The sequence below is a fragment of the Protopterus annectens genome, chromosome 10.part0 (genome assembly GCF_019279795.1).
Source record: "Protopterus annectens isolate FY-2018-M chromosome 10.part0, PAN1.0, whole genome shotgun sequence".
NCBI classification, from domain to species: Eukaryota; Metazoa; Chordata; order Ceratodontiformes; family Protopteridae; genus Protopterus; species Protopterus annectens.
This window is the reverse complement of record NC_056744.1, coordinates 298,365,189-298,391,244: the sequence shown is the minus strand read 5'-3', so window position 1 is coordinate 298,391,244 and position 26,056 is coordinate 298,365,189. Positions and strand designations below refer to the sequence as shown.

Sequence of the window (26,056 nt, the reverse complement as noted above, 5' to 3'; positions counted from 1 at the left end):
AAGGTGCAACCCATCTACTGGATATTGTGTAAACCATTGGGGGAAGACGTAGGGACCTATATCAGTGTCATGTAGGTGATTATCATGGATGGACATGCGTACGACCAAGATGGTAACCATACCTGCCAAAATGTCAGAATAAGACAGCTGGACTAAGGCATAGTACACAAAAGACAAATAGGGACTATATTAAATATACCCCAGACAAAGTCAGAACATTGATAGAAAAATTGCGTAGTCAGGAATACGAATGTTATGAGAGTTAGTAATCATGAAATAGAAATGTCAGTCATGATTACCTAACCGCACAGTCCGTCATGCCTTGCCAGCAATCTACCAGAAAGGCACATTATCATGACAAATGTAACACAATCATAGGTCAAACCTCAGGGCGTATACCCATAATGTGTACAGGTGAGAGGTATGAAGGTAACCCATCCTAATTAAATGTACAGAACTAGTGATACTAGGTGGACAGGTGAGAAGAAAGACATCAGGACAAATGACAAAACATGTACAAGTCAAAAGCATGTATTTCCACAAATGTGAATGACAACGTATGCCCTGTGAATGTCAATGTGGAAGGTTAATAGACTCAAAAGACATGTGTCCGTCAGGGTGTCATGCAGTGTCACTGATACAGTGTCCAGTCCCCCATACTCATATGTGAGCTCTGCCACTGACGGAAAGCACAAATACTGGCGTACACATAAGGTACATGATTGAATAATTAGTGTGGATAAGCACCTGTTGACCTGTGTGAGGAATATAACCCTCTGGGTGGGTGTGTCCTGCAATAGGAATGTAATGGCAACTGGCCTGTGATGGCGCCATGTATTGTGTGTATTGGTGTAAGAAAATTGATTGCCAGTATCAGAAACATACCTCGCAACTGTACGAATGTGCAGATGTATGCCTCATATGTGTGGTGTGTTCCTCTTACAATCTGTACCTGTCTGTCAAATACCTGAGAACTGACGTCATTAAATAATGATAAACATACGAGTTTAAGACCCCAAATCCCTCAGAAAGGTCATACTGATGCAAAACCGATAATACTGTCAACTATCTATGTTTGTAAGAGCAATATGTATAATCTTCCCCTATTTGTCCCCCCATCATGTTAGGCTTTGTACAGATGTTTTGCTCAGGAGGTTGATAGGTATGATCAGAAACAGATACATGTCTGAGGAAACAGCATTATCGACCGCAAGAAAACTCAGAAGGTATGAAAAGCTCTGCAGTAGGAAGTTCAGTATTGGCCGCAGGTATGTGCTGATATGTCAAATGACACAGCAGTCTACATGAAGTACCTATAGGACGTCCCCTTTACCAATGATGACAGTGGGACATACCCACAGCCATGCATACACCACAACTAGACATAGCACACAGCAAAGCCTAGGCCATGATACACGAAGCCTTCGGCGTGTATGGATTGAGTGAGAGTACAGCAAGGAAAGATGACTGCCAGGCTATTCAGCAAACACCCGTAGGGGCGTGCAAGACCACCCATAACATGAATGTTGCATGGACAATGTTGGGATTTGCAACATACCCCATTTGTATGTGTAAGCTATGCAAATGATGTAATTACGCGATACATGAAACAGTAAGCTGTCCGTGCAAGAGCAGAGTTATGTGCAGAAATGTACCTGGATGTTATGCGACTAACGTTTTGCACGTTGCTAAACAGAGCAATGACAGCTGCAAATACAGTATGAATACAGTCGAAGAAGCATGCCAATGTCCAAGTCCAAGGCCAGTGGCAGCTTTGTCCATTGGATATCAATAAACCAGTAGTTGTCCTCCCCCGATCCCTGGTGTGGAAGCATAGCGCAGCGCCACGAGAACACGCTGCGCTTCAAAACAAGACATATGTATAACATACATACAAAATGTAGGTTTAGTTAGATGTTAGTATGCCATGCAGATGAATGGCAAGCTAGAGACAACATGGCTACTTCGTACTGGTTCTTATGTGTGGAAGCGCTCTGTCAGAGATGTAACAAAGCATTTGTAGGCAATGTGAGGCAAGTGAGGCTGAGGATAGTGAATCACAACATGTCATGCCATATGGGCCAAGCCTCTACAGTCTAGTGTAGGTTAAGGGGACTATTAGAGTAGAAGATAGGTGACAACATGAGTGTGTATGTATAAAACACTGTAACCTCACCGGAGCAGTATCACATGTGTGCTGTCAGTACTCAGTGGAAGAGGTGTGTCATGAGCTATCCTAGGGAACGTCAGGAGACTGACGGTGTATGCCATGGATACCACCGATGTGACCTGCAAACCTGCCCACAGTGTGTCTGCGCCCGTGTGCACCAGTAAGCCTGAGTAAGCATGTGTGCACACGTGTTAGCCCGTGTGCGCATGTGGAGTGTGGAAGAACAAGTAAGCTAGTGTACGAATGGTGAAGCCCGTGTAATGTTGTGTATGCATTTGTAAGCATGTATACATGTGTACTACACACATCACACACATACTGCACACACAGACACACATGCTGCCAATACTACACACATCAGTGAAATGGCACATGGATGGAAAATACATCATCAGAAGTAACAGTGCTGTAAACTCTGTGATGGTCATAGCTGCAATGCAGCATGCCTGCTGATATACACCTGGAAGTAACACACTGTGTGTTAACAGCATGCTAACATCAATACAGTGGAATAAAGCCACCGTGTGCAGCAGCACCAGGTTAGTCAGATCCTGCATCAATGTTACACATCACAGGTGGTGGCACAGGTAACATCATATGCACAGGGTGTGGTGTTAACATTTCCAGAGCTGTCATTGAGCCATCCAATGTACACGTAGGTGTGTGTGTGTGAGGGACAACGGTTATTGCATGGCCCAATGGTGGTGCAATGGGTATGTGTATGTGATAGCCATAGCTGTTTGTGGTAAGTGTGTGTGTCTGCATATACACAGATACAGCATGTGTCAGCCATATACAGGAGGTTGTGGGACAGTCAAAGACTGTACCTGCCAGGCTGTAGAGATCCCCATTATTGGCCATGGACACCCCTCCATGCATCCAACACAACCCAGTCCTGCACCTGTCAATGTCTACACATACAGTCCTGGGATCTGTACTACAACCTGTGGATAAACGTGAGTCTGTAATGTTAACCTGAGGTGCATAGAATTGTCTGTTACTACAGATGGATATGAGCCATACTCACACTCCAATGTAATAACCACTGTGGACTGTTGCTGAGATCTGCATACGACCATTCAAAGGTGCTGTACTAGCATTGTTTCCAATGCCCGTGTAATACCCAGCAACACAATAACCGGTCACTACACATGTATAACCCACGATCACTACAGCACACAGTATGTGCACTATCACAGAGCCGTAGCAGATGTACATACATCCAAGGTGCTCACGTACAGATAATTCAGCACATTCAAGAGTGATAATCCCAACATACATATCTATATACAATATACATTATATATATATATATATATATATATATATATATGTAGATAGATGCACACACACACACACACACACACACACACACACACACACACACACGTGGCAGGGTTGGGAGCAGAACACAAACGTAAGCACTGTACCACATGACAGCATTACCCAGTTACAGAATGCGCTACCGTGATCAGTGGATCACATGATTCACACAGGCACACATCTAGCCTGCAGACAGCAGCATCAAAGGCAAAGATGCCGCACGGATGTTATGGAGAGTGAATACTGTAAAAGCAATGTACTGTTGTCATGCAGCTGGAAACACACACACACACACACACACACACACACACACACTTGGCAGGGCTGGGAGTCGAAAATACACCTAACTACCCTGACACACTACAGCATGACGCATTTACAGAATGCGCTACTGAGATTACTAAGCACAGCAGTCCCAGAGGCAGACATCTAGGTGCATGTCATCATCCGCAAAGGCAAAGACGTTGGTAGGAAACTGCTGAGGTGTGAGGTGTCTAAAAGCAAGACTGAGTCCCCAGGCGGATGGGAGCATGCATGCAAACACACACACACACACACACACACACACACACACACACACTTGGCAGGGCTGGGAGTTGAACATACACCTAACTACCCTAACACACTACAGCATGATGCATTTACAGAACGTGCTACCGAGATTACTAAGCACAGCAGTCCCAGAGGCAGACATCTAGGTGTGTGTCATCACTCGCAAAGGCAAAGACGTTGGTAGGAAACTGCTGTGGTGTGAGGCGTCTAAAAGCAAGACTGAGTCCCCAGGTGGATGGGAGCATAAGTGCAAATACACACACACACACAAACACACACACACACTTGGCAGGGCTGGGAGTCGAACATACACCTAACTACCCTAACACACTACAGCATGATGCATTTACAGAATGCGCTACCGAGATTACTAAACACAGAGGCATACTTCTAGGCATGTGTCATCATCCGCACTGACAAGGACACTGACAGGGGTTGTATAGAGAGTGATCAGTCTGAAAGCATACAGACATATTACTGTCCCACGGTACATGTAGACAAACACACGACAGTGGTGTGATCATGGCAACGTAAGATTTACGGTGCGCCACGACAACATGACATAGTAATACACGTCTATTCAGACTGTACTGTGTGTCGATCTACACAACGGCATACTGGGCATGCTCACACACTTAGCAGTTGCAAAGGGCCGTCTTGCATGCACTTGGAGTCACAACTCGCAAGGGCTCAGTTGGGGCTGTCATGTGTGTCCATCTACACAACAGTGTACTGGGCATGCTCACACACTTAGCAGTTGCAAAGGGCCATCTTGCATGCAGACGGAGTCTAAACATGGAAGGGCACAGTAAGGTATAACTGTCCCCACACACAGAGCGGTCACACACATGCAGTGACCAGTACACACTCAGCTTCCATCATAGCTGTCACAGGTGCAGATCCCAGACATACACACAGCAGTCTACACTGTAGCCCTCGAGACATCACCATGTCATTGCTTCAGCAGTACACAGCCATACATTACCACAACACCGTGTGACACATGGCCAGTGGACTGTACAGAGGTCTACAGCAACTGTGTAGGGTACACATGTACTGACAGGGTTCCAACAGGTGTTATGCATTGCAAGTATACCACTATACATGACCAGGTCAGCTCAAGACATACCAGGGGCCCCGGGTCTTACACAGCTGTGACAGATGAGTGTTGCTGTACACCAACGAACACACATGTTTGGATATGTCAAACATGATTGTAGTGGATGTGTGCATGGACCACACACACAACACATATGTACATAGCTAAGCCTTTGCTGTCCCCCGTGCAGAACAGTGGCCTAAGCAATCATATGCACGCAAATGGAAGGTGGGTCCATGTCTGTTGAATTCTCACAGTACAGGAGGTAGCAATGTTGACTGAGGACACATTCCCCTGTAGTAATCACCCATGACACCCGTGATATCATACCACAGTCCATATATCATGTATGTCAAAACACATGTCCACCAATAGCAATGCATACAAACATGGCTACAGGAGACACATGTAGGACCAACGCACATGTACAATCTGTACTGTGCATGCAGCAACCATGCATGTGCAGTGGGCGATGTCCATAACACAGCTGTGCCTAACTACAACATGCAGTCGCAATTCAGCCCCATCATTGACACCTGTATATGGTGACATACAGAGAGTACAGTTGGTTGTACATCACGTATGGAGGGATCTGTGTACATAAAGTGGTGATCCACCTGTGTAGATGTATGTGTGCCGGGGATGGATCACAGGTGTGTCACACGTCACCCTACCATGCCATGTGCAAACAGTACGCTATGTCACTGTTACTTGATGGTGATGACTTAACGCAAACACAGCAGTCAGGTGTAACCAACTGTATGTCACATGACACCTGTATCACTGACATCCTCCCGTGTGCACATAGCCACATAATTGCCAGACATAGCATCGGTACACATATTGCGGACAGTACCGCTGCATGTCTATCAAACGGATCATCATATGGCAGGTGTATCATTCCCAGCACTACCATGTGTGTCCGCTTGTGTGACCACACATGCCACATATGGTGGGGACTACGCCCCAGATGTAATACATTCCTGTACACCATTGTAGAGATCTGTACATACTGCAGTGTGGAAAGCATGAGGTCAGCAGGTGTGGTGCATCACACACATTGGCTATCCGTACACACATATCTGGTCACCACAGTGTGTGTGTGTATGTATGTATGTATGACTGTCTGGTGCTTGGTGTGAGGATGTATGCTACCATACTGTGGAAACAGGATCACTAACCACTCATGGTGATGCAGTCTACTACCCTGTTGATGCCATCGGTCCCAGCCATACTGGCTACCTGTGCATGTCCCTTCTCTGTGCTACGTCATGTTGGTGCAAAGTACTGCGAGGGTGATGACCACATAGGCAAGGGTCCACACATGAACACTATGGGGTGTGTAGACCCCGTGAATGTGGCCATGTTCCTGTACTGTGACAGGGTATTACTGCTACACAGTGTGGCCTCATGCTATCAGGTGTCCTCTAACATTATCATTGGCCTGACCGCTGTGTACAACCCCTGCACCATGTCAACATACCTGTAATGTTTCCTGGTATGTATGTCACATCTCTGTCTGCTGTAGCCTGTTCAACTGACCACATGCTAAAGGTGCATTATATGTGCGGGCATCTGTGTCATGTTCCACTGTCCAACAGTCAGGTTGAGGGTACATTTAGCATGCTGATATTGCCTTACGTGCCTGTGAGTACTCCACAGTTACACATGGGGGACAGCAAACACTGCTACCTGTAGACACATGCCAGTACACCATAGAAGTGAACTAGGGCATTACCAACATGCTGTTACTGTTGTAACCGAGACACATACTGTGAACATATCACAATGCATGCTGCACCTGGACTACATGGTATGACTGGTGCATGTTGACAGTACACCACTGATGTCGCATACACATCTCTCAGTATTCACACACGTCCAATGCAACATACACATCCCTCAATATGCATACACAAGTAATGTTAGATACACCTCTCACATCTCAGTATTCACACATGACCAATACAACATACACATCCTGCAATATGCATACACAAGTAATGTTAGATACACCTCTTACTATTCTGTTCATCCTGTGCATCAGACCATATGAGCATATCCCTGCATCGATGGTGTGGATGACAGGGATGCAGCACAGGCTTCATCATATGCACAGGGTGATACTGTTGGCCAGGGGCATAGGCTGCTCCAATGGATGACATCATGTGTGTGGGTAAGAGTCAGTGATTTGAATGGACATGTCTGTTCCGTATGCATGTGGGTGCTGTGAAGCACTACAGTTGTGTTTGCTGTGTGCGTGTATGTGTGCACACAGTTCTGTCATTTGTGAGGCCTACACAAGGGTGTTATGGACAGCTCCAGATTGTACAGACCAGGTTGTACAGCTCACTGTGAGCAGACATGGCCACATGTCCTGTGCCTGCCAGGGGTTGCACCGGCACTACCAGGCAGAGGTACAGAATGGATACTGTCCGATGACACATGGCCACTGGAACCGTATCCCCACCATGAATGTCCAGGGCCACGTCCACGTGGCCTGCTGTGACCTGGTGTAGACATCGCAGCACCAGCTTCACTGCTACTGCTACCGGCACTATGGGAGCGGCCATGTGAGGTGGCACGCTCACGTTGACCTGCACTAGTTGGTGTAGCTGGCCTATGTCCATGTGTCCTATGCCTCACCCCTACCGGATGTTCCAGCACAGACAGCTCACGCTCGCTGATTGCCATGCCACGGTCGAGGATTCTGACCATGTCACCCAATCGTCTGTCCAGAACATCAGCAAGCTGCTGTTGAGCACCTGCCAATGCCTGGATGTTGTTGTTTAGGGTACTGATAGCAGCCCTCTGCAGCCTCTGCCCTTCTCTGTTCTGCCATTCGGCATGTGCCTGTGCCGCCATTACAGTCTGGAACATGCGTCTGGTGATCCCAGCGGCTGCGCTATGTCCTGCAGGTGCATGTCTGCCAGGGGTCCTCCTACGAGCAGCACCAGCCACATGCATGTGTGGCACATCTGCAGTCAGTATACTGCCACCACGGTGTGTAGACACACCTTCTGTAGCCACCACACGTTCCTGTTCAACGCTAACAAAAGCTGACTGTCCTTCCTCTATGACCACTGTAGATGCGGTATGTGTTGGCAGCTGAACTGTGTGCGGGGAAGAGGGGAACATATCTGGGATGGCAACCGTTGGCACAGATTCTGCCCCTGACATCCCTGCCTGTACCTCGTGCATATGTTCATCACTGCTAGCATCTTTGGGGACACTATCAGATGGACCGCAGGAGGGTAACACACCTACATCACCTGTGAATGCAAAGAAATACTCTACATTACAATAGACACACACACACTGACACACACACACACACACACACACACACACTGACACACTGACACACACACTGACACACTGACACACACTGACACACTGACACACACACACTGACACACTGACACACACACTGACACACACACTGACACACACACTGACACACCATGCATGTGAGATGACAGATGGCATGCAGCATGCTTGTGATACAGCTGACAGCATGCAGCTCAAACATCAATAGTGTTTGTAAGCATACCCCCTGGAATGCACACTACAGCAGGCAGGTGTCATATCATTATCCATGCAATTCACACGATCATGGTAGTATGCATGCATCCCCGTGATACACCATGTGGACCAGAACAGGATAACAGTACACATGGCTGATGTGACCTTGACATGTACTCTGCTGACATGTTCATTAACATGCATGCATGCCTGACACAATGGTGTCATGACACATGTACAGCATTGCACTGGGTATCACATTGCAGTGTTGTCCATATGCCCTACAGATAGAATGCATGTTGAGCAAATGTGCATGGGCATGGTAGGGGACTGGGCCGTCTACATTGCTGTACAGTGTGATGTACAGACACTGTTCCATTGCATGGCATCATGAGGCATCTATATTGCTAAACAGTGCATGTTATGTACACATTGCATATCCAGAACTGCATGCATACCCATGACATACCTGTGGATTGTGACCTACGATGCTGAGGTGTATACACACCCAACCATGCTGTGTCATGTGACAGGTCACTGGAGGACATACAGATGACACCCCTGCACGATGACTACAGAGTGTTAGCTGCCTGGCAACCATGTCCACACATAGCGGACCTGTCACGTCGCCATTTCACACATGACATTGATGTACCACGCACACATGGTGCACAGCTAACAGTGATGTTCTACGGCAGGTGGGAAAAGTACAGTTTCTGCGGCCTGGTGTCACTGTCAGTGGAATATGTGAAGGTGACTACCATCATGTTATGACACAGACATCATGTTCAACACATCTTATGAGGTACATGTCACTGTAACCTCCACTAGCTGTGCACAGGCATTTATGATGTGCAGCGTACCACATCATCTGTACAATCGGTCTAGTACGGCTGTACTTGGACCATGTGTGGTCAAAGTGGGACAGGGTGTATCCACATCCCATCTTCTGTGTGGCTACGTGTTTCTGGCCATCCCCCATGGCCATGTGTGCACATGTGTTGGTCATGTATGTGATGGCTGTCTATCACACATGTCTGTGTTGTCCCATATGACATACACCTATAGATGTTGGTTATGTCACCATCCACAGGGCTATGCAGACAACAGGTGTATGTGTGGTATGTGGGGTATGGGTTATGAGAAATTGTGACAATATTGCAACCAAAACGCTATGTGTCTCAGACATGTCAGATGGAATATCACAATGTGTGAAACAATTGCAGTGACATATAACACAATGGTGATGGCTGTGGTCTGCCCATATCACTGCTCACTGTGCGGTACTGCTTTGTGTACCATACATGTTGTTCCACTGTATAGTACATATGCCTCCATTGTAGAACACCTCCACCATTGTATGTACAGCTGGACACACATGTAGCAATGACAAATACTGTAGTTTCATGTCTGTGTATCATTTCAGTTGTATATATTGCACATGGGTGGCCTGTGTGGATGATGGGTGATGTGACCTGTATATCCATGTATTAACTGGCCACATGGCGAATAGATCTATGCTTTGACATGCCTGATACTGATGATAGACTCACCTGCAATGGACTCTTGTCTGTGCGGCACGCCAGAGGTACCTGTATAGGGTGACACAGCAGTATGAACATTATCCATGACTGTATGACAGCCACAGGGTGCACAGTGCAGGTTAACACATTCACCTGTACAATAGCATATAGTCAGCACATGTGTGCATACCATACCTCTCAACCTCTTAGAACAATAAATGTGGACAAAGCCTACTATGATGGGGGACATATAGGGACAACTGTGACATATTGCTCTTACTAACCTGGATATTTGATAGACCAATAGGTTTGCATGCACATGGGTTTGCAACAGAATGTGCAGTCATAAACACAACTGTATGTCATCATTTAATGACTCCATTCCTCAGCTATTTGCCAGAAAGGGACAGATATTAAGGAGAACACACCGACAATATGAGGCAGACATCTGGACATCCTGCAAATACCCGTACACGTCAGTGGTATGGTGCATACACAGGGTAGCATAAAGCATGTGTGTCCACATACCTTGCATATGTTGTTACATTACATGATGTACACTGACACATGCACGTACGTGGGATATACTGGCCATATGTTCAGTACTGACTTACCAGGCAACTCCAGGCTCATTGGTTGGAAGACACCCACTTCCACGATGGCAGCTACTGTTTGTGGGGGCTGTTCCGAGGGTGTTCCCAGATTGGCCAGTAGCTCCTCTGTGTGTGTGTGAGTGGAGGCTGGGTTGGTGGCCCACCACCCGTACCACCTTGTTCCCTGGCGATTGCAGTGGCACGCTGTTTTGCATGATGTATGAGGTCCGTGCAGTGTCTGCGCACCTGCTGGTAGGTGCGGTTGTGGCCACCCACTTCGTTGACCCTCCTGCGAAGATCCTGCCACAGGTCATCCCGCTGCTGTGCATACTGTGGCATGTGGCTAAATAACACCTCGTAGTTCTCATGGAGGTACGGTATTACGACATCATCCTCCTGTCGGCTATATGCTGATAGGCGTGTACGCGGCATTATCTGTAAGACATGATGAAGGTGACAGGTCACATTTACAGACATGTACAGTGATACTGCTGCACATACATTCTGGTACATTCGCACAGTTATCTTTTCAAATCAACATGACAGTAACACGACTGGCATGTATGTGTCCCACACATGTAACACCCAGTATGCATTGGATATCATCCCCATATATGTGTGTCACCTCATTAGTGTCTGCATGTGACGTCAGTCTCCATGTGGACATGTCTGTTTGCATGCACTGGTGTTCTTACCTATCTACCCATGCCTGATGTATCCACGATAATGCTGTTGACCTAGATGATGTGGATGTCACATATCAACACAGACACAGCCTTACTGGACTTGGGCAGTGACAATGCACCAAGTGCGCATGGAAACCTGCACATGCATCTGTTTTTCCATAGACATCTACACTGCACAGCTGTTCAACATCCTGCCCCAGATCACCTGTGTTGCACATGTGATAGACATGGGACAATGGCTAGTTGGACGTCATTCGCAGGTAAGGTTATCGGCTATGGCATGTACGGGCTGGGTTTCCTAGCTGTATCCGACACCCATTATGCCACCACGAGGGGCATCAGTGACACATTACTGATCCAGATAGATGATACTACATCTACCATACGGCCATCACACCATGTATGGCAGGGATGATATGTGGAGCTATGTGGACAGGGCTGCATGGTATGGCGGGAGTATGTCACAGGTATGGCACAGGGATCTGTCCAGCATGTGGCCATCCTAGTCATAGGACGGTGGTTGTCCATGACGTATGTCTTTCAGATCAGGCTATGGACATGTAGCATGTCTAACAGCATAGTGTGTCATATGTCTGTATGCAAGGTGGATAGCATGCTGCATACTGGAGGTGAGTATTCTGGAGGCTGGTATCGGCCATCCATGCATGGGCCCTACCACTGGAGGGTGATGTGTATTCCAATATTGGTCACGCGGTTGCTGTGTATGCCTGTCCAATGATCTCCGTGCTTATGGATACCACCCTGTCATGTCATGGGTACCTCAGATGACTACCTAAAGGGCCAGGGAGATGTTGACCACAGCCTAGGTGTTTTTTAATGGGTACGGGGGTATTCCCCTAGTGGTGTCATTGCTGATATCATACACCAGAATGTGCACATATGTCACACACATCACACACACAGCCCATTCTGTATGTTGTTCACAACACTGTGACAACAATTGCCCATAGGTCATGGCCATTCACATCATCACATACACAGATGGCTGACATTTGTCTGTGTGGTATGGGCTACAATGCGGGTGGGGTACAACACATTAACCCTGGTTTACTGTAGCTGACACTGTGTGATATGCACATGTCACTGTAGCACCTTTGGTAGTTGTGAGTCCGTCAACAGGCCACTAGTAGAACACTCCTGTGACATACACAGGCATCTGTAGCCAAACATCCATACTGTCTTGTACATCTGTACTGCTAACATCTACATTGATAATGGTTCATGGACCTGCAGACCATACCCGGCAGTGTTCTGATGCAGTGCCACCAATCATGACTGTTGCCAACACTTGTGGGTTGATAGTATACAACACCCTATCTGTAATGTATGGGCATGCTCAGCACTTGTTCAGTGCTTCTTGGCATGTTATGAGCTACTGCTTCGTTTAGCACCCATTTCACACCAGTCCTCACAGGTACACTGTCTGTCCATACATTTCCAGCTTGATAACTGTACAACAGCTGTCGTACACACATCACTCACATACCTCGTGAGACATGGTGGTTTATATGGCCTGTCCACCTGCCACGTACGACTTATATACAGACATGTCCAACTGGCACGTACCAGTGCTATTGCCTGTCACTATGATGACTATGTTGTACATGTGGCAATAGAGCTATTCTCATGTCCACAGTCAATGCACACCCCCCAACATACAACAGTACAGCCTGTGGGGGGTGCACATATGCAGCCCTGCTGGGGGTTATGCTGTCACCAACCCTGACTGCACCTGACAGTCATGTGGGTTTGTGCAACATTGGCAACGCACCCCACACATCACATGGTCCCACATGATCCCCACCACAGGCCACACATACGGAGACACCCTGTACAGTACCCCTCCATACTCTGTGTGGGCACCGATGACAGCCCACATTGCCAAACACAACCACACCAACCTATAGCCCACAGACACGTGTCCCCATCACATACAGCCAATAAGGTGTCATAACATACACAACACACCTGTCTTAGGTGACTGTCGGCAGTCACACTGCTGTTCCACTCAGCAGGCTACACAAGGCGATAGTCACTTACATCCTGCTGTCCAGTAACTGATTCTGCAACATAACCTATGCACACATGCCACAAGTCAGCCAGTACGATGTGACTCCCCTTCCATGTTTGTGTGACTGAAGTTGTCACTCAGGGCACAGACTACGTGTGCAGGGGCATGCAATAGCCCACCAGTGTTGTCATCCTGATGGTGTGGTCCACACCCTGGGAAGCATTTTGCGGTCATCCGGACCTGTTACCACTGTACTACGAAGGACTGTGTCACTCCCAACAGTTGTCCATGCTTCTGCTTTCATTCCACAGGCATCTAGTATACGTCCACTTTGACAGACCCGGCCAAACAACATGATGCTGTGGCACAGTTGACCTGCACCTGTCAGCCCTGGGAGTACGGATCACATGTTGGACTCTTGCTGCTTTTATACTGCCTGTCTTGCACAGTGCCCACTAACAGTCACCACCAGAATGGGAACTGGCTAGCGAAGCATGTGGTCATGTCACACAATGCTTGACATCATCCTCTGTGATGCACGCAGGCAAGGCACACCTGATACTGCACCACTGCAATATCTCTGCAGTGACTGGGACCTGCCTCTTGGCTCTGCGGAGCACACCTGCAATGACTGGGTATAGACAGACAGTACCTCTCAGGCATGTACCTGGACTGGCACACCCACAGCTGAGGTGTCCCCATATTCCACTATGTTGTACACACATCCCGGCTGGTTACTTTGCAAAATGCATCAGAGGTGCTCCACGTGCATATAACTGTGTCTGGAACTACTGCTGCTACTAATGTGAGACTGACAGTAACCCACACTTAACTGTGATAGCCACACATGTACTGACACATTAGACGTACACTGTGAGTGAGTCATAACCTCCGCTCAGCTGGTTTGACCCATACACCACCTCCAAGACCAACAGTATCCTTGACATGGACACTACCAACATGTGACTGCTGTTCCACACTTGCAGTTATCCCCTCATTGGTGGAATCCTAATGTCTGCTACCCACCCTTGTTAGCCACATACCGGCACCACACACTTCACGGCATACACAGTAGATGAGTACTACAACACCAACTACAGATGTCATATGACAGCAGTAGTTGTTGTCGTGACACATGTGCAGGTGGACAATGCACATGCAAATACTGAGACATACCCCAGTGCACTTCAATAGCATGTACACAACAATATGGTTCATGCTATTCCACACAGAGCCATGCTGGTGCACACCAGAATACAGACGACACTCTGGGGGTGCAGTCCCATGGACATACTTTACAACAACAGGTGGGGGCTGTTACACAGTGGTGTACATTCCCATGTGTGGGGTGACTCACTGGTCAGCCTCGGTAGGGCCACAGGATCCCACATCACATACACCATAACTAGCTATGTACACATTACTGTGACACATTCTGAGATGTACCACAAGGCATTATGGTGGTATGTCGGTAGTCATATGCAATACCCAGGTGATGTTGGCAACATGCTGTCTGATGGCTTCATTGCTAACATTACACCCTCTCACTCCCTGCAGGACCACATTCCTTGCAGGTACATTGTTATGTACCTGCAGTCACACCTACACAGTACTGACCTGCACTCTATATGTCCTAGGACACAGGCCCCTTGTCACCCTGCAATATCCCAGGCTGTGATGTCCACAGAAATCTGAACAGCATGTCTCCCCACTGGGACACCATATTCAGTAATAGCCTTGTACCAGACATTGTGGCCCCTAACTGGCACACAGCGACAGTAACACTCCTCACAGGTGGCGCCACACTGCATGACTTGGACTATTGCCCTACACACCTCATTGGACTGTTATGCATGGCTATAGGGCACATCATCATGGACATCATTCGTCGAGTTTTTGTTGTGCTCCAGTCCTTTGATGCCAGCTGGGTTGGTCTTGTTGGGGCCACAGCATGCCTCCTACACCTGTTGAACACCTTTCCTACAGTCACCAGAGTAGTTGATGATGACACGGGTGTCCACACAGCCTGCATTGTCCTCTCACTGCCATTCAGCACCATTTTCCATTCTGGTATTGACTATATACACATCCACCTGCACATCACAACATATGTCTCCGGATATTATGCAATGTGGATAATGGATGGGACACACACACTGAGGGTGGCATACCATATCACATACTGTAATCCAGTTACACTTGGCTTACCACAGTCCTCAGTCATGGGGCTCTCATGTTCGGTATATGCTTCCCTGAGGTACAGGCTACCACTGAGGGGACTTCCCTGCCTAGCTTTACAGACCACTGCATACCCAGCACCATTGTTGCTCCACCAGCTGATACAGACCCCATCCATACGGGTGTCACTGTGACAGATACCGATATGAACATCGTGGCCTCTACCTGCATGACACTTAGTGTGAACATCACCTTTGCAGTACACCATCCTCCCACTGGTTATCACATAGGTGTTAGTCCCCTACATACATGTTGCATTGTACATGTTTGTAAGACACATGTATGTCGCACACACTCCTGTGATTACCACATTGCCATTGTGGCATGGATATCCTTCTACGTGTTCACACATATCTGTACTGGGTGTGTAGCTGGTACATAGGCACCCATTGTACCTCTGAACACCAGACGTATACACACATCCATGGATACAACACCCCGCGTAGGGTGTACCTTACGCAACAGCTTTACCTAACCCAACATTAAAACGCCATGATGTTTATTGAGCTACAATTGTTAATGTATGTGGCTTATGTACAGACACCATGTCTGTACACATTTGCAGACTACATACTCAGGGGTGACGTCTGCTGCAAAGACAGGGCCCATGTCTGCAAATATGTTTATGGATATACTCCACATACACGACATACACAATAGCCAGTATGACCATGATGCTCATGGATATGTGCACACACGCGACTGTGTGTGGCATGTGCTTGGGGGTTGCATTCCCAGACTGGACACTCACCATGCTTTAGGACATGATTCCTATGTACATCACACATGGACAGTCAGTAGCAGTGTTCATGAGATACCGCGCTTGCTGGATGGTGGACACATGTACGCCAGGGATCACTGCAGTGGCTGTACTATGCAGTGATGCAGATTACACATGGCTCTTCTGTTCACAGGACACTACCCTGGAGAGGTGCCACTGGTGTGCACACTGTAGTTGTTGTTACACATTGACTTGCCAGACTGCATGGTACACCACTATGAACCTGTGCAGCTATTACATGTCCTTTGTGCATGGTTACTGGTATAGCCCTTCCAGTTAGATTGGCTGTCACGCTATTACAATGTCCCATGACTACGGGCCATATGTATACTGTTATTGTACACACCAATCATGTTCATGTTTGTCTGTCACATCTCTTCTGCTATTCTAGTATGGGAGTAATGTTTGCATCCCTTGCAAATGCACAGAGTGGAGTACATAGTTATTTCATCATAACTGTTTACACATATCTTAATTACATACTACTCACATCACTATATGATACCTTTGTTATGCATCATATGCCTGTTCTCCTGTGTAACATATCTGATGTATCAATCTACTGTATTATACATTACACATGTTTTACATGGTATCCCATAATTCAACCATTACTTGCACAGAGGGTCCATCTTAGACATGTTATTGACGTTATATGCCCATACATACATATACTATCCCCTGCTATGGCACGTACTTATTGGACATACCCTGCCACTGACGGCGGGTCGTATGGCATTGTTCTGTTTAATGCCATCATGTTGCATCCCTTGTGGTGTCTGTGCTGTTTACCGATTGGCCCACTGCTGGACGCACATCTTCTACAAGCATTAGTACAATCAGCGAGACATCACTACATAAATACCATTCCCCACTTTTTGCATGGCGGACACTGTTAATTACTGCAAACCAGGCTATGCATACACTGACATTACGTAATACAGAACATACTATACATATAGTTAGTGTTATACATACCTTGATATTGTTCTGGTGTTTCGTCTCTATCTCGCTCTTCTATATCACTCTTTCAACTGTTATACGGTATGAGCATACAGTTTGCATATCTGGCAAGTCATCCTTATATACGTCTATACCTGCAACATGTGGTTTACTGCCGCCAATTGGTGGTCCGGTGTGACTAATTACGTGCACTTCATCTGTGCAGCTACTCCATTCACTAATTATGCAGCAGCAGTGGGGTATAATTGAATTCTCCACCTGGGCGTTGGCCATTTGCCCTGCCTTCGAGGAGATTGCCTGTATTGTGTTTTGTTGAGTGTAATTGCAACTGATTTGTGTAGAGCCAAGTCTATCTTGGGGTCATGTCCCCCATGGATTGTGTGTGATGGCTTGAGTATGTGATTCTACCTGTGACTGTACCTGTCATCCCACCCATCTGATAAAGGACTATTGCAAACACCTGTAACATTGCCGTTTGTTCCGTTATACGACGGATACAATTTTGCATGGCGCCTTTAAATGTCTCTCACAAAGTATGTCAACGGTTCAGTGGATGTAATTGACTAACTAGATGTTTGGGCTGTGGTTACGGTCTGTATTGCTATTGTTTACAGTGTGGGGGATGTAGGCGGGTGTACGTAGCATATACGGTTTTGTGGGGTTTGCATTTCTATGTAGTCCATATATATGTGTGTGGGCCCCTTCCCTAATTACAGTGCTATCACTTAATAGACTTCTATTACGGGAATTTACTTTGGGCCGTTGTTAATTGGTTTCTATATGGTAGGCAGATGCAGTTGATACTTCCATACCACCGAATGTATGGCAATATGTGCAGGGATATTTGTAAATGAATGCTATCCCGTGTATGTCTGTCCCAGATATTTGCAGTCATTGCAGTGGTGTTGGTATCAGACCCTCTGTCACATGGCTTGCCACCTTTTCATATGGCCATAGTTGGACACTTGCGGGTCACACAGTGGTGTTTACAGGCTGACATATGGCCATGGTCAGTACACAGGATAGCACATACTTTTATCCTCATTACATACCTATTGTTCTTGGTCCTTCACCACTTATCGGTTTGCATGTAACATTTCCATTTCTTACATACAGGCATGAGTATTTCCTGCAACTATTGCATATTATGTGGGGCATACTAATGTCCTACACTCACAGACAGTTGCCCTTTCTAATGTTTCATGTCAGGACACACCTGCCCAGGGGGGGATTGTCCCTCCCAATGTGGGACAGGTGTTTACTGCATGCCTACGGATAGCTATACCCACACCTACCGTAATCATCTACCTCCGAGTTGCCACCTACAGACACACTATGCAGACACACACACTTTAGTCACACGGGAACACACATGGCACCCTCAACACACACATACACAGGCTACATCACTCACAACCACAGTTGTACACGGTACCTACGTGGACCGCACCACTGACAACAGTGACTACATGTCCTTACTATTGTCCTATTGCTCGCGGTTCTACTGTTCCAGTACTGTGTTCTTTCTGTCTTTCATCCTCCTGGTTACGCGTGTTGGTGTGTGACACATTCCATAGTTGGCGGTATACTGTTTATTTGTACCTCAAAGGTGTTTAGAATGTCGTCGACCTATCTATATATTTGCAGATGCCAGTGACCCCTTGTATATCGACATATATCACACTATCGCCCTTTCTATCTGTATTATATATGTGTAGATATATATATATACATATCTCCAACAGGGGTGGTGACAGTTACGCTATGCCTTTCATTGTGTGTTTGTCAGTGTATACTGTGTTTCCTGGACTCCACACATCTGTGTCTGTACCTGTCACATTATACACCTGCCATAGGTTAAGATTACCTCCAATCCCACTTTGCAAGGGACAATCCCTCTTTGCACAGTTGTGTCCTGTGAAATATTTGTGAACATAGCAAATGTCCTGCGACTTTGGGACAAATATATTCCCTATAGTTTATGTCATAGTTGCATGACACACTTATTCTGTATCTAACCCACCTACATGTTACAGGACACGGAACACATACCTGCGACCATTACTAGTCTATAAGCTTTTTACCTATACAAAACACTGTCATTCTGGTTTTCGTCCTGGCCAGGTATGTGTCATCCTGCTGACATCTGGCGTATGTCCCACATTGGTCATTTGAACTGTGGCAACCCTACTGTATGTACATCTTGCAATAGTGTTGGGTGATTGTGTACATGACTGCCTGTTCCACTCCTGGCAGTGGTCGTTTTACCCTTCAGAGCAGGCGCTATTTGTTCAGGGGTGACTAATGCTGGTGTCACCTGTTCTGTACATCACTGACCGTGATCTGCGCAGTGGTCGGTGACACTTGGCCCTGTTTCACACATATCCATATAGTTGTATTTAAACATCGCTTACCAGCTGTGGGCAACGCTTATTCCCGCTAACGTGTGCTACACATATTCTGATAACCTGCATCCGGAATGCATTACCCGTGCCGTCGGGATTATGTGACATCCCTTGCGGGATGTGGAACCGGGAACATGCATGACAGTCACTGCATGTACCACTTGGACATCTGGGGGTTGTACACGAATTATGTCAATTTGTATGTGCAGTACACTACAGCAGTTACTCCACACTACACTCACATGGAAGATTCTGTTAGTTTACAATTTGATGTGTCCAGTTAATGGTATGTCCATGTGATGTTTACTGGCTGTACTCCAACACTGGGTATGTATATCACAATTAGGTACACCCAATAATTTGCTACACCTTCATACGACCGTGGATGCAGCATGCCGGGGTGACTAATGCCTGTCATGGGTACATCCCCTGCCTTGACACTACATCCATGATTACATTTTGTGGAGCCCCTCAGTAACGTGGTGGGTAATCCATGATGACTGTGTGTAGGACAGTGCTTACACACATGTGCTCCCACGATTGCCTCTGCTCCAGTACGCGACAGTTGCTTACTCGATGTTGTGGTGACGGGTGTCACTGTTTGCCCCGTTTGGTGTTTTGCCTCTGACAATCGGGCATGTACCTACCGATGTACCTGGGAACCTATACACACAGCACTGACAGATACTGATGGGCACATCTACTGTTCAGGTGCTGACAGTTCCATGTTTCCATGGCTGTTGCGTGTACAATGTTTGAGGGCTGCCTATGTAGGATTCCACAGTGGGCCACCTATACATCACAATTTACAGGTAGTCGTGTTTGTGCGCCATCCATGTTACTGTGTGCAGGTGGGGAGGGGTGTCAGTCCGTGGGAACCTACACTGTCAAGGTATGTGCTATACGTTCCCTCTTTGCCAAGGCGTAGGCATATTGGGCATGCCTCCGTCTGCCTACTGGGGCTGGCACAGTGTGTCCGTGGTCTGGATCCCTCTGCGCCTGTGTTGGCCTTGGCACTTGCAGTGGGCTGTGAGGCCCTCCCCCATTATGACCCTGCTGCAGCTGTTTCCGCAGGATCATATTATGTAGCATGGCACATACTATGAAGATGTGGGCACATGTGCCTGGAGAGTACTGCAAGGCTCCCCAGATGTGTCCAAGAACCGGAACCGTGATTTCAGCATCCTGAACACACGCTCTATGATGATTCTGGTTTGTGCGTGTGCCTCATTATGGCGTTCTTGCATTGGTGTGTGTCCATTTCTGATGGGGGTCATCATCCACGGCTCCAGTTCATAGCCAGCATCCCCCACAAGGTGACCTTGTGGGATGTCCCCCCTGGCAAATACCTGATACAGCTGTGAGGCATGCCAGATATGGGAGTCGTGGTAGCTTCCAGGGCTGCCAGCACACACATCCATGATAATGCCCTGGGCATTGCACACAACCTGGCAGATGATGGAGTGGAATCCCTTGCAGTTTATGTAGCGCCTACCATACTCACCGGGTGGTAACTTAATTTGTATGTGCGTGCAGTCTATCGCACCCAGTACCTCCGAGTAGTTTGCCACACGGTGGAAGTGACGCATATTGCTGGCCAACTCCTCCTGAGTTCAGGGGAAGTGTATATGCTCATTGGCATGTGGTAACATGGCATCCAGGAACTGGTGTAGTACCCTGGATGCCGATGCCTGTGAGATCCCCATTATATCTCCAGTTGGCCTTTGAAAGGTACCTGTGGCTAGTATTTGCAAGCTTACACATACCTTTGTGTCCACTGGGATGGGTTCCCCTCTGTTGTTTCTGGTTCTCAGGCGTGGCCGGCACAGCTCTACTATTTGCTGTAAGATGTCCCTGTCCACCCTGTAACGCTCTACTATCTCCAGATCATGTAGCCCCTGGTAGGTTACCCTTGGTCTGAACACTCATCTCCTCCTCCGAGGCCTACAGTGGTTGTAAGCATCATCCTCTACAACACCATCGGTCTGTAACACGTGCTGATGAATCACAGCTATGGCAGTTCCCAACATGTACATTTTAAAAGTTTCCCGTCTGTTTACACCTATGGTGCGGTGTTTGTGAATACACAGGTGTGTGTTGGGTGCTTTCACACTTTATACTGTTTTGCTGTGAACACTGATGATGTCATAGGGTGTGTATGTACGATCGTGGCTACAGGGTATCTTCTGTGTTTTATTTACGAAACCGCTATTGTGCTACCTTTGGTGTTGCATTACATTTGGATGCCGTGAATTACCTCCTGCCCTTCCGTTTACATTTGTGCACATTACACCTACCATTTGCTGGCATGCATCTAGCTGCCTGCTTTCATTTGTACTTTCCTAGACCTGGCTTATGTTGCGTAATGTGTGCTATTGCCGATCTACTGTGGGTTTGCTTTGCTCTGCTATGACAGTTCTCCTATCTTTGCATTCCAGGTCCTCCACACCTTTCTTTGCAATCCTATGCCTCCCCTATCCTGCTTTGCAGGTTTCTGCATGCAGGCTTGTCTACTGCCATTGATTGGCCGCCGTGTGTTGATTGGTGTTAATTGCTCATTAATACGCCAATTACCCTGCTTTGGTATTTCCTTCTTTTCTTCCCCTGACCTTCCTGTTTGTGCTATTGTTCGTGGCGCGTGCATCCGCTTATCGGGTTTCGGGCACAAGTTCATCCTCGTACACACGCACTTTCGGGCACCATGTGTGCTCTTAGCTGAATGGTTCTATACCCTCCTCCCCACCCATGTCCTTCAGCTTTGCTTAGCAACGGCCAGGCCAGATTTGCATTGCTGTAATGTGCTTACTGATACGGTGGCACACCCCTCTGCTGATGTCATGTATCACCTTTGATACACTCCTCGGTGTTATAGCACTGCACCATTAGGTACATCCTCAATCTGGCGGGACGTTTGCGATTCAGTATTACCTGACTTATTTGCATGGCATTGACTACTAATTCATAATTACAGTGCCGAACACTGTCACGGGCCCCTGGCAACCCTTGCACCTTGCTTGTGGTGTGCCATGCCTACCATTGCATATTATGGTGCAATCCTAATTTGTCTTTCATTGCGATTTTCTGCCATTTTTATATATTTCCTTTGTATTCCTGTTTGCACAGACATGCCCTGCGGTTGTACTGTGTGTTACTGTGGACATGACATTAAATGTTGTTTTTTTAGGTGTTGTGCATCTTTTCTTGTGCCATTGGCTGTGTATTTGTCCATTGGCATATGTTAACTTTGTAATACATGCGTGTGGTCCGCTTCCATAACTCCGATGTTCTGTTTGGGAAAATGTAAACCGTGTTTTTTGGTTTACATTTCCATGGGCTTGCGCTACGCCTGCACCACTTCATGAATCACTGTATGCCTTCATTAGCATAGTGCGACACTGTGCATGGGGTGATTTGCATACCTATACCATGGGCTACGTAGCTCTGGCGTACGCCAGTAGTGAACGTGGGATTGGTTCGTACCTGAATCGCTCGGCGGACATATTTGGCATTATGCCGCCTACGCTACGCCTGCGCCTGGCACAAGCTTCATGAATCCGGGGGTGAGTTTACTCAAAATTTCTAGTAGATGCCATGAATCTCTGAGGTAAGATTTACATGTTTGGACAATTGAATTTAGTTCAAAATCTAATCATAATGAAAGGGTCTATATTACAACGTCGAACTTGTAGAAGTTCAAACGTTGTAATATCGAACCCAAAAGTCTGAAATACAAAAATAGCAAAGCCACGGCACACTGATTTTTTTCCCAGAGAAAAAAAAATTGGTGGGCCGTTTTTGGGACTTTGCTATTATTACCACAGTGGTGCAATCTCAGAGTTGGTATATTTAAGTAGGGGGGGTGTGGATGGCGAAGCCCCACAGTTTAGTATAAGTTTAAAGTGTAAGTTTTTTTTTTTTTTGTCACGGAACAGCTATTTTTTTCCCTGGGAAAAAAAATTGCTGGTCTGTGTTTTCGTTATTATTGGGTTTTGAACTATACATTTCGATATTACAACGTTCAAACTCCTGTGAGTTCAACGTTGTAATATAGACCCATAATGAAATGGTCTCTGTCTTAGATTTCTTTGCTGAAATGATGGGTCGAAAAGGTGTATCTACTTGGGACTTGTGCACTTTTGGTATTCCAGACAGTGCACACACGTTGGGATGGCTCAAACTGTAAAAAATTCATACGTGTCATGGTCAATATTGCCCTGACAAAACATGTCAAACAAATCAGTATCAACCCTTAAAAAGCTAACTTTAATAATGTTACTATCCACTTTTAAATAGGTGTTATCATTTTGTAACATTTTCTCCATAGAATTAATGTAATCTCCTGTTTTCATAATGATGATCATACCACTTTTATCAGCTCTCATTAGTCTAAGATTTTTATTTTTACTTAGTTCACATAGCACCTGATCTTTATTATTAGTCAAATTGTACACATTTGCATCACGTCTGATGTTCCTCATATCATTTTCACACAATTCACCAGATGCTTGTAGTGTATTACACAAGGGTGGATTGTTAAGTACTGTTACATTTAAATGTGTTCACATTAATACTGGACATACAGGTAGAGTCATGCAGAATATACCTGAGAGTGTGTATAGATTTTTTTTTTTTGTAAAGTAAAGTATCATGTAAGTATCATGTATGTATTTTCATATATTTTTATGTACTTTTATGCATTTTGTATTTTATTAGTTATTGAATTGTATTTTTACATGTTATTGCTTTAAGGCAATGTATTTTGATTGGAAGATTGATGTCATGTGGTGGGATTGATTTTGTTATATTGTGGTATGTGTGAGAGGTTTCTTCATTTTCTGATGAAGTTCAAATTAATAAATTGAACAAAAGCACTCAAAGGATTGTGTCCGCATCCTTTGCTCATCTCTTAGTATCTCTTCGTATTGTTTTCAATCATATTCTTACTAATAAAGCAGCTGTAATTATTTTAGCGCAGAGATTACAACAGTTTCAAATGATTCTAGTATCATAAGGCACTTTAAGGTAAATTATGCACACTTTTTTAATGCAACGTTATATGACACTGCAACCTCCTGGACACATTAGTCTGAATTTTCTGTAGCCTATGCTTTCTTCATGAAATTCAGTTATGCTCAATATGGCTTTCTATTTTTCAGATTTTAAAGGTTTGGGATATTTCTTCAGAGAACTGCCTTCAGAGTCTGGTTTTGAAGTTTCCTTGTGTACAGCCTGGCCACTTCATAGAGTATGGCGAGTTCCCCTTCCTTCTTGTGACACAAGATCCTCGTGTTCTTCTTGTGTCGTGTGCTGATTATATAGCCATGCTCAACCTGGACCATACCGATCTAGAGAATGAAACACATACTCACAGTGCACCGCTTTGTTCCGCTATTTATAACTCATTCTTCTGCCAGGTACAGTGTGTCGTTATTTTACAAGCATGTCTTGATTTGTAGTTTTGTATCACTTTATGCCTCTCAGGAGCACAAATTCATATTTATAGACCGATTTCTGCAGTTTCTTCAGGTATAATAACTGCATTCTCAACATCAAGATGCCAGTGACTGATTTGTAAAAATGAGCACATCTTATTATGCTTTGTATATGACTTACGTCATAAAAGTAAAAAGGAAAGATATTTTGCAAGATGTATCACTTCTCTAGGCATTCTATTAACTTCAATTTCAATATAACTTAGACAAAGTAATAATCTTATTTTTAAGTATTTCTCTTAGATTAGTTTTAATCATGCTTGCTCATCTTCAAAATTTGTCGCTTGTGTGTGGCTTTAAATAGTTATTCATCGATACCTCAGTGACAGGACCTCAGACCATATCATATTTGAATTTTGTACCTGTTTTAGTAAAACAGAAAACTTTGCTAGTATAAGTGGTTAGTTGTAAAATTGTCCATATTTAAAGATCTGTTGCTTGAATCCTATGTCTCATGCACATTAATGAATAACACTGGCATTCCAGTGCACTCCTATTTAAACACTTAGTTGTAGCATCATCATCCCCTCTCCAACCATTGGGAATTGATTTTTATATACATTTGGTATTTCTTTATTTTTAATGGAACTTTCAGCCTGTACAAGAGCACACTGTTCTAAAAATGTAATGATTTCTGGATTCATCCAAGAAGTTTTGATTTGGTATGTAAATCA

The 26,056-nt window shown here is 45.8% G+C and overlaps 1 protein-coding gene across 1 annotated transcript in view; it reads left to right on the top strand.

Moving 5' to 3' along the window:
• LOC122814130 (WD repeat-containing protein on Y chromosome-like) overlaps positions 1-26,056 on the top strand; it is a 1,041,762-nt gene that overhangs the window by 718,877 nt on the left and 296,829 nt on the right. The window contains exon 11 of the mRNA XM_044086745.1: positions 25,047-25,304. Within this exon, the coding sequence (XP_043942680.1) occupies positions 25,047-25,304 (258 nt within the window). The remainder of the gene's footprint in view (positions 1-25,046; positions 25,305-26,056) is intronic.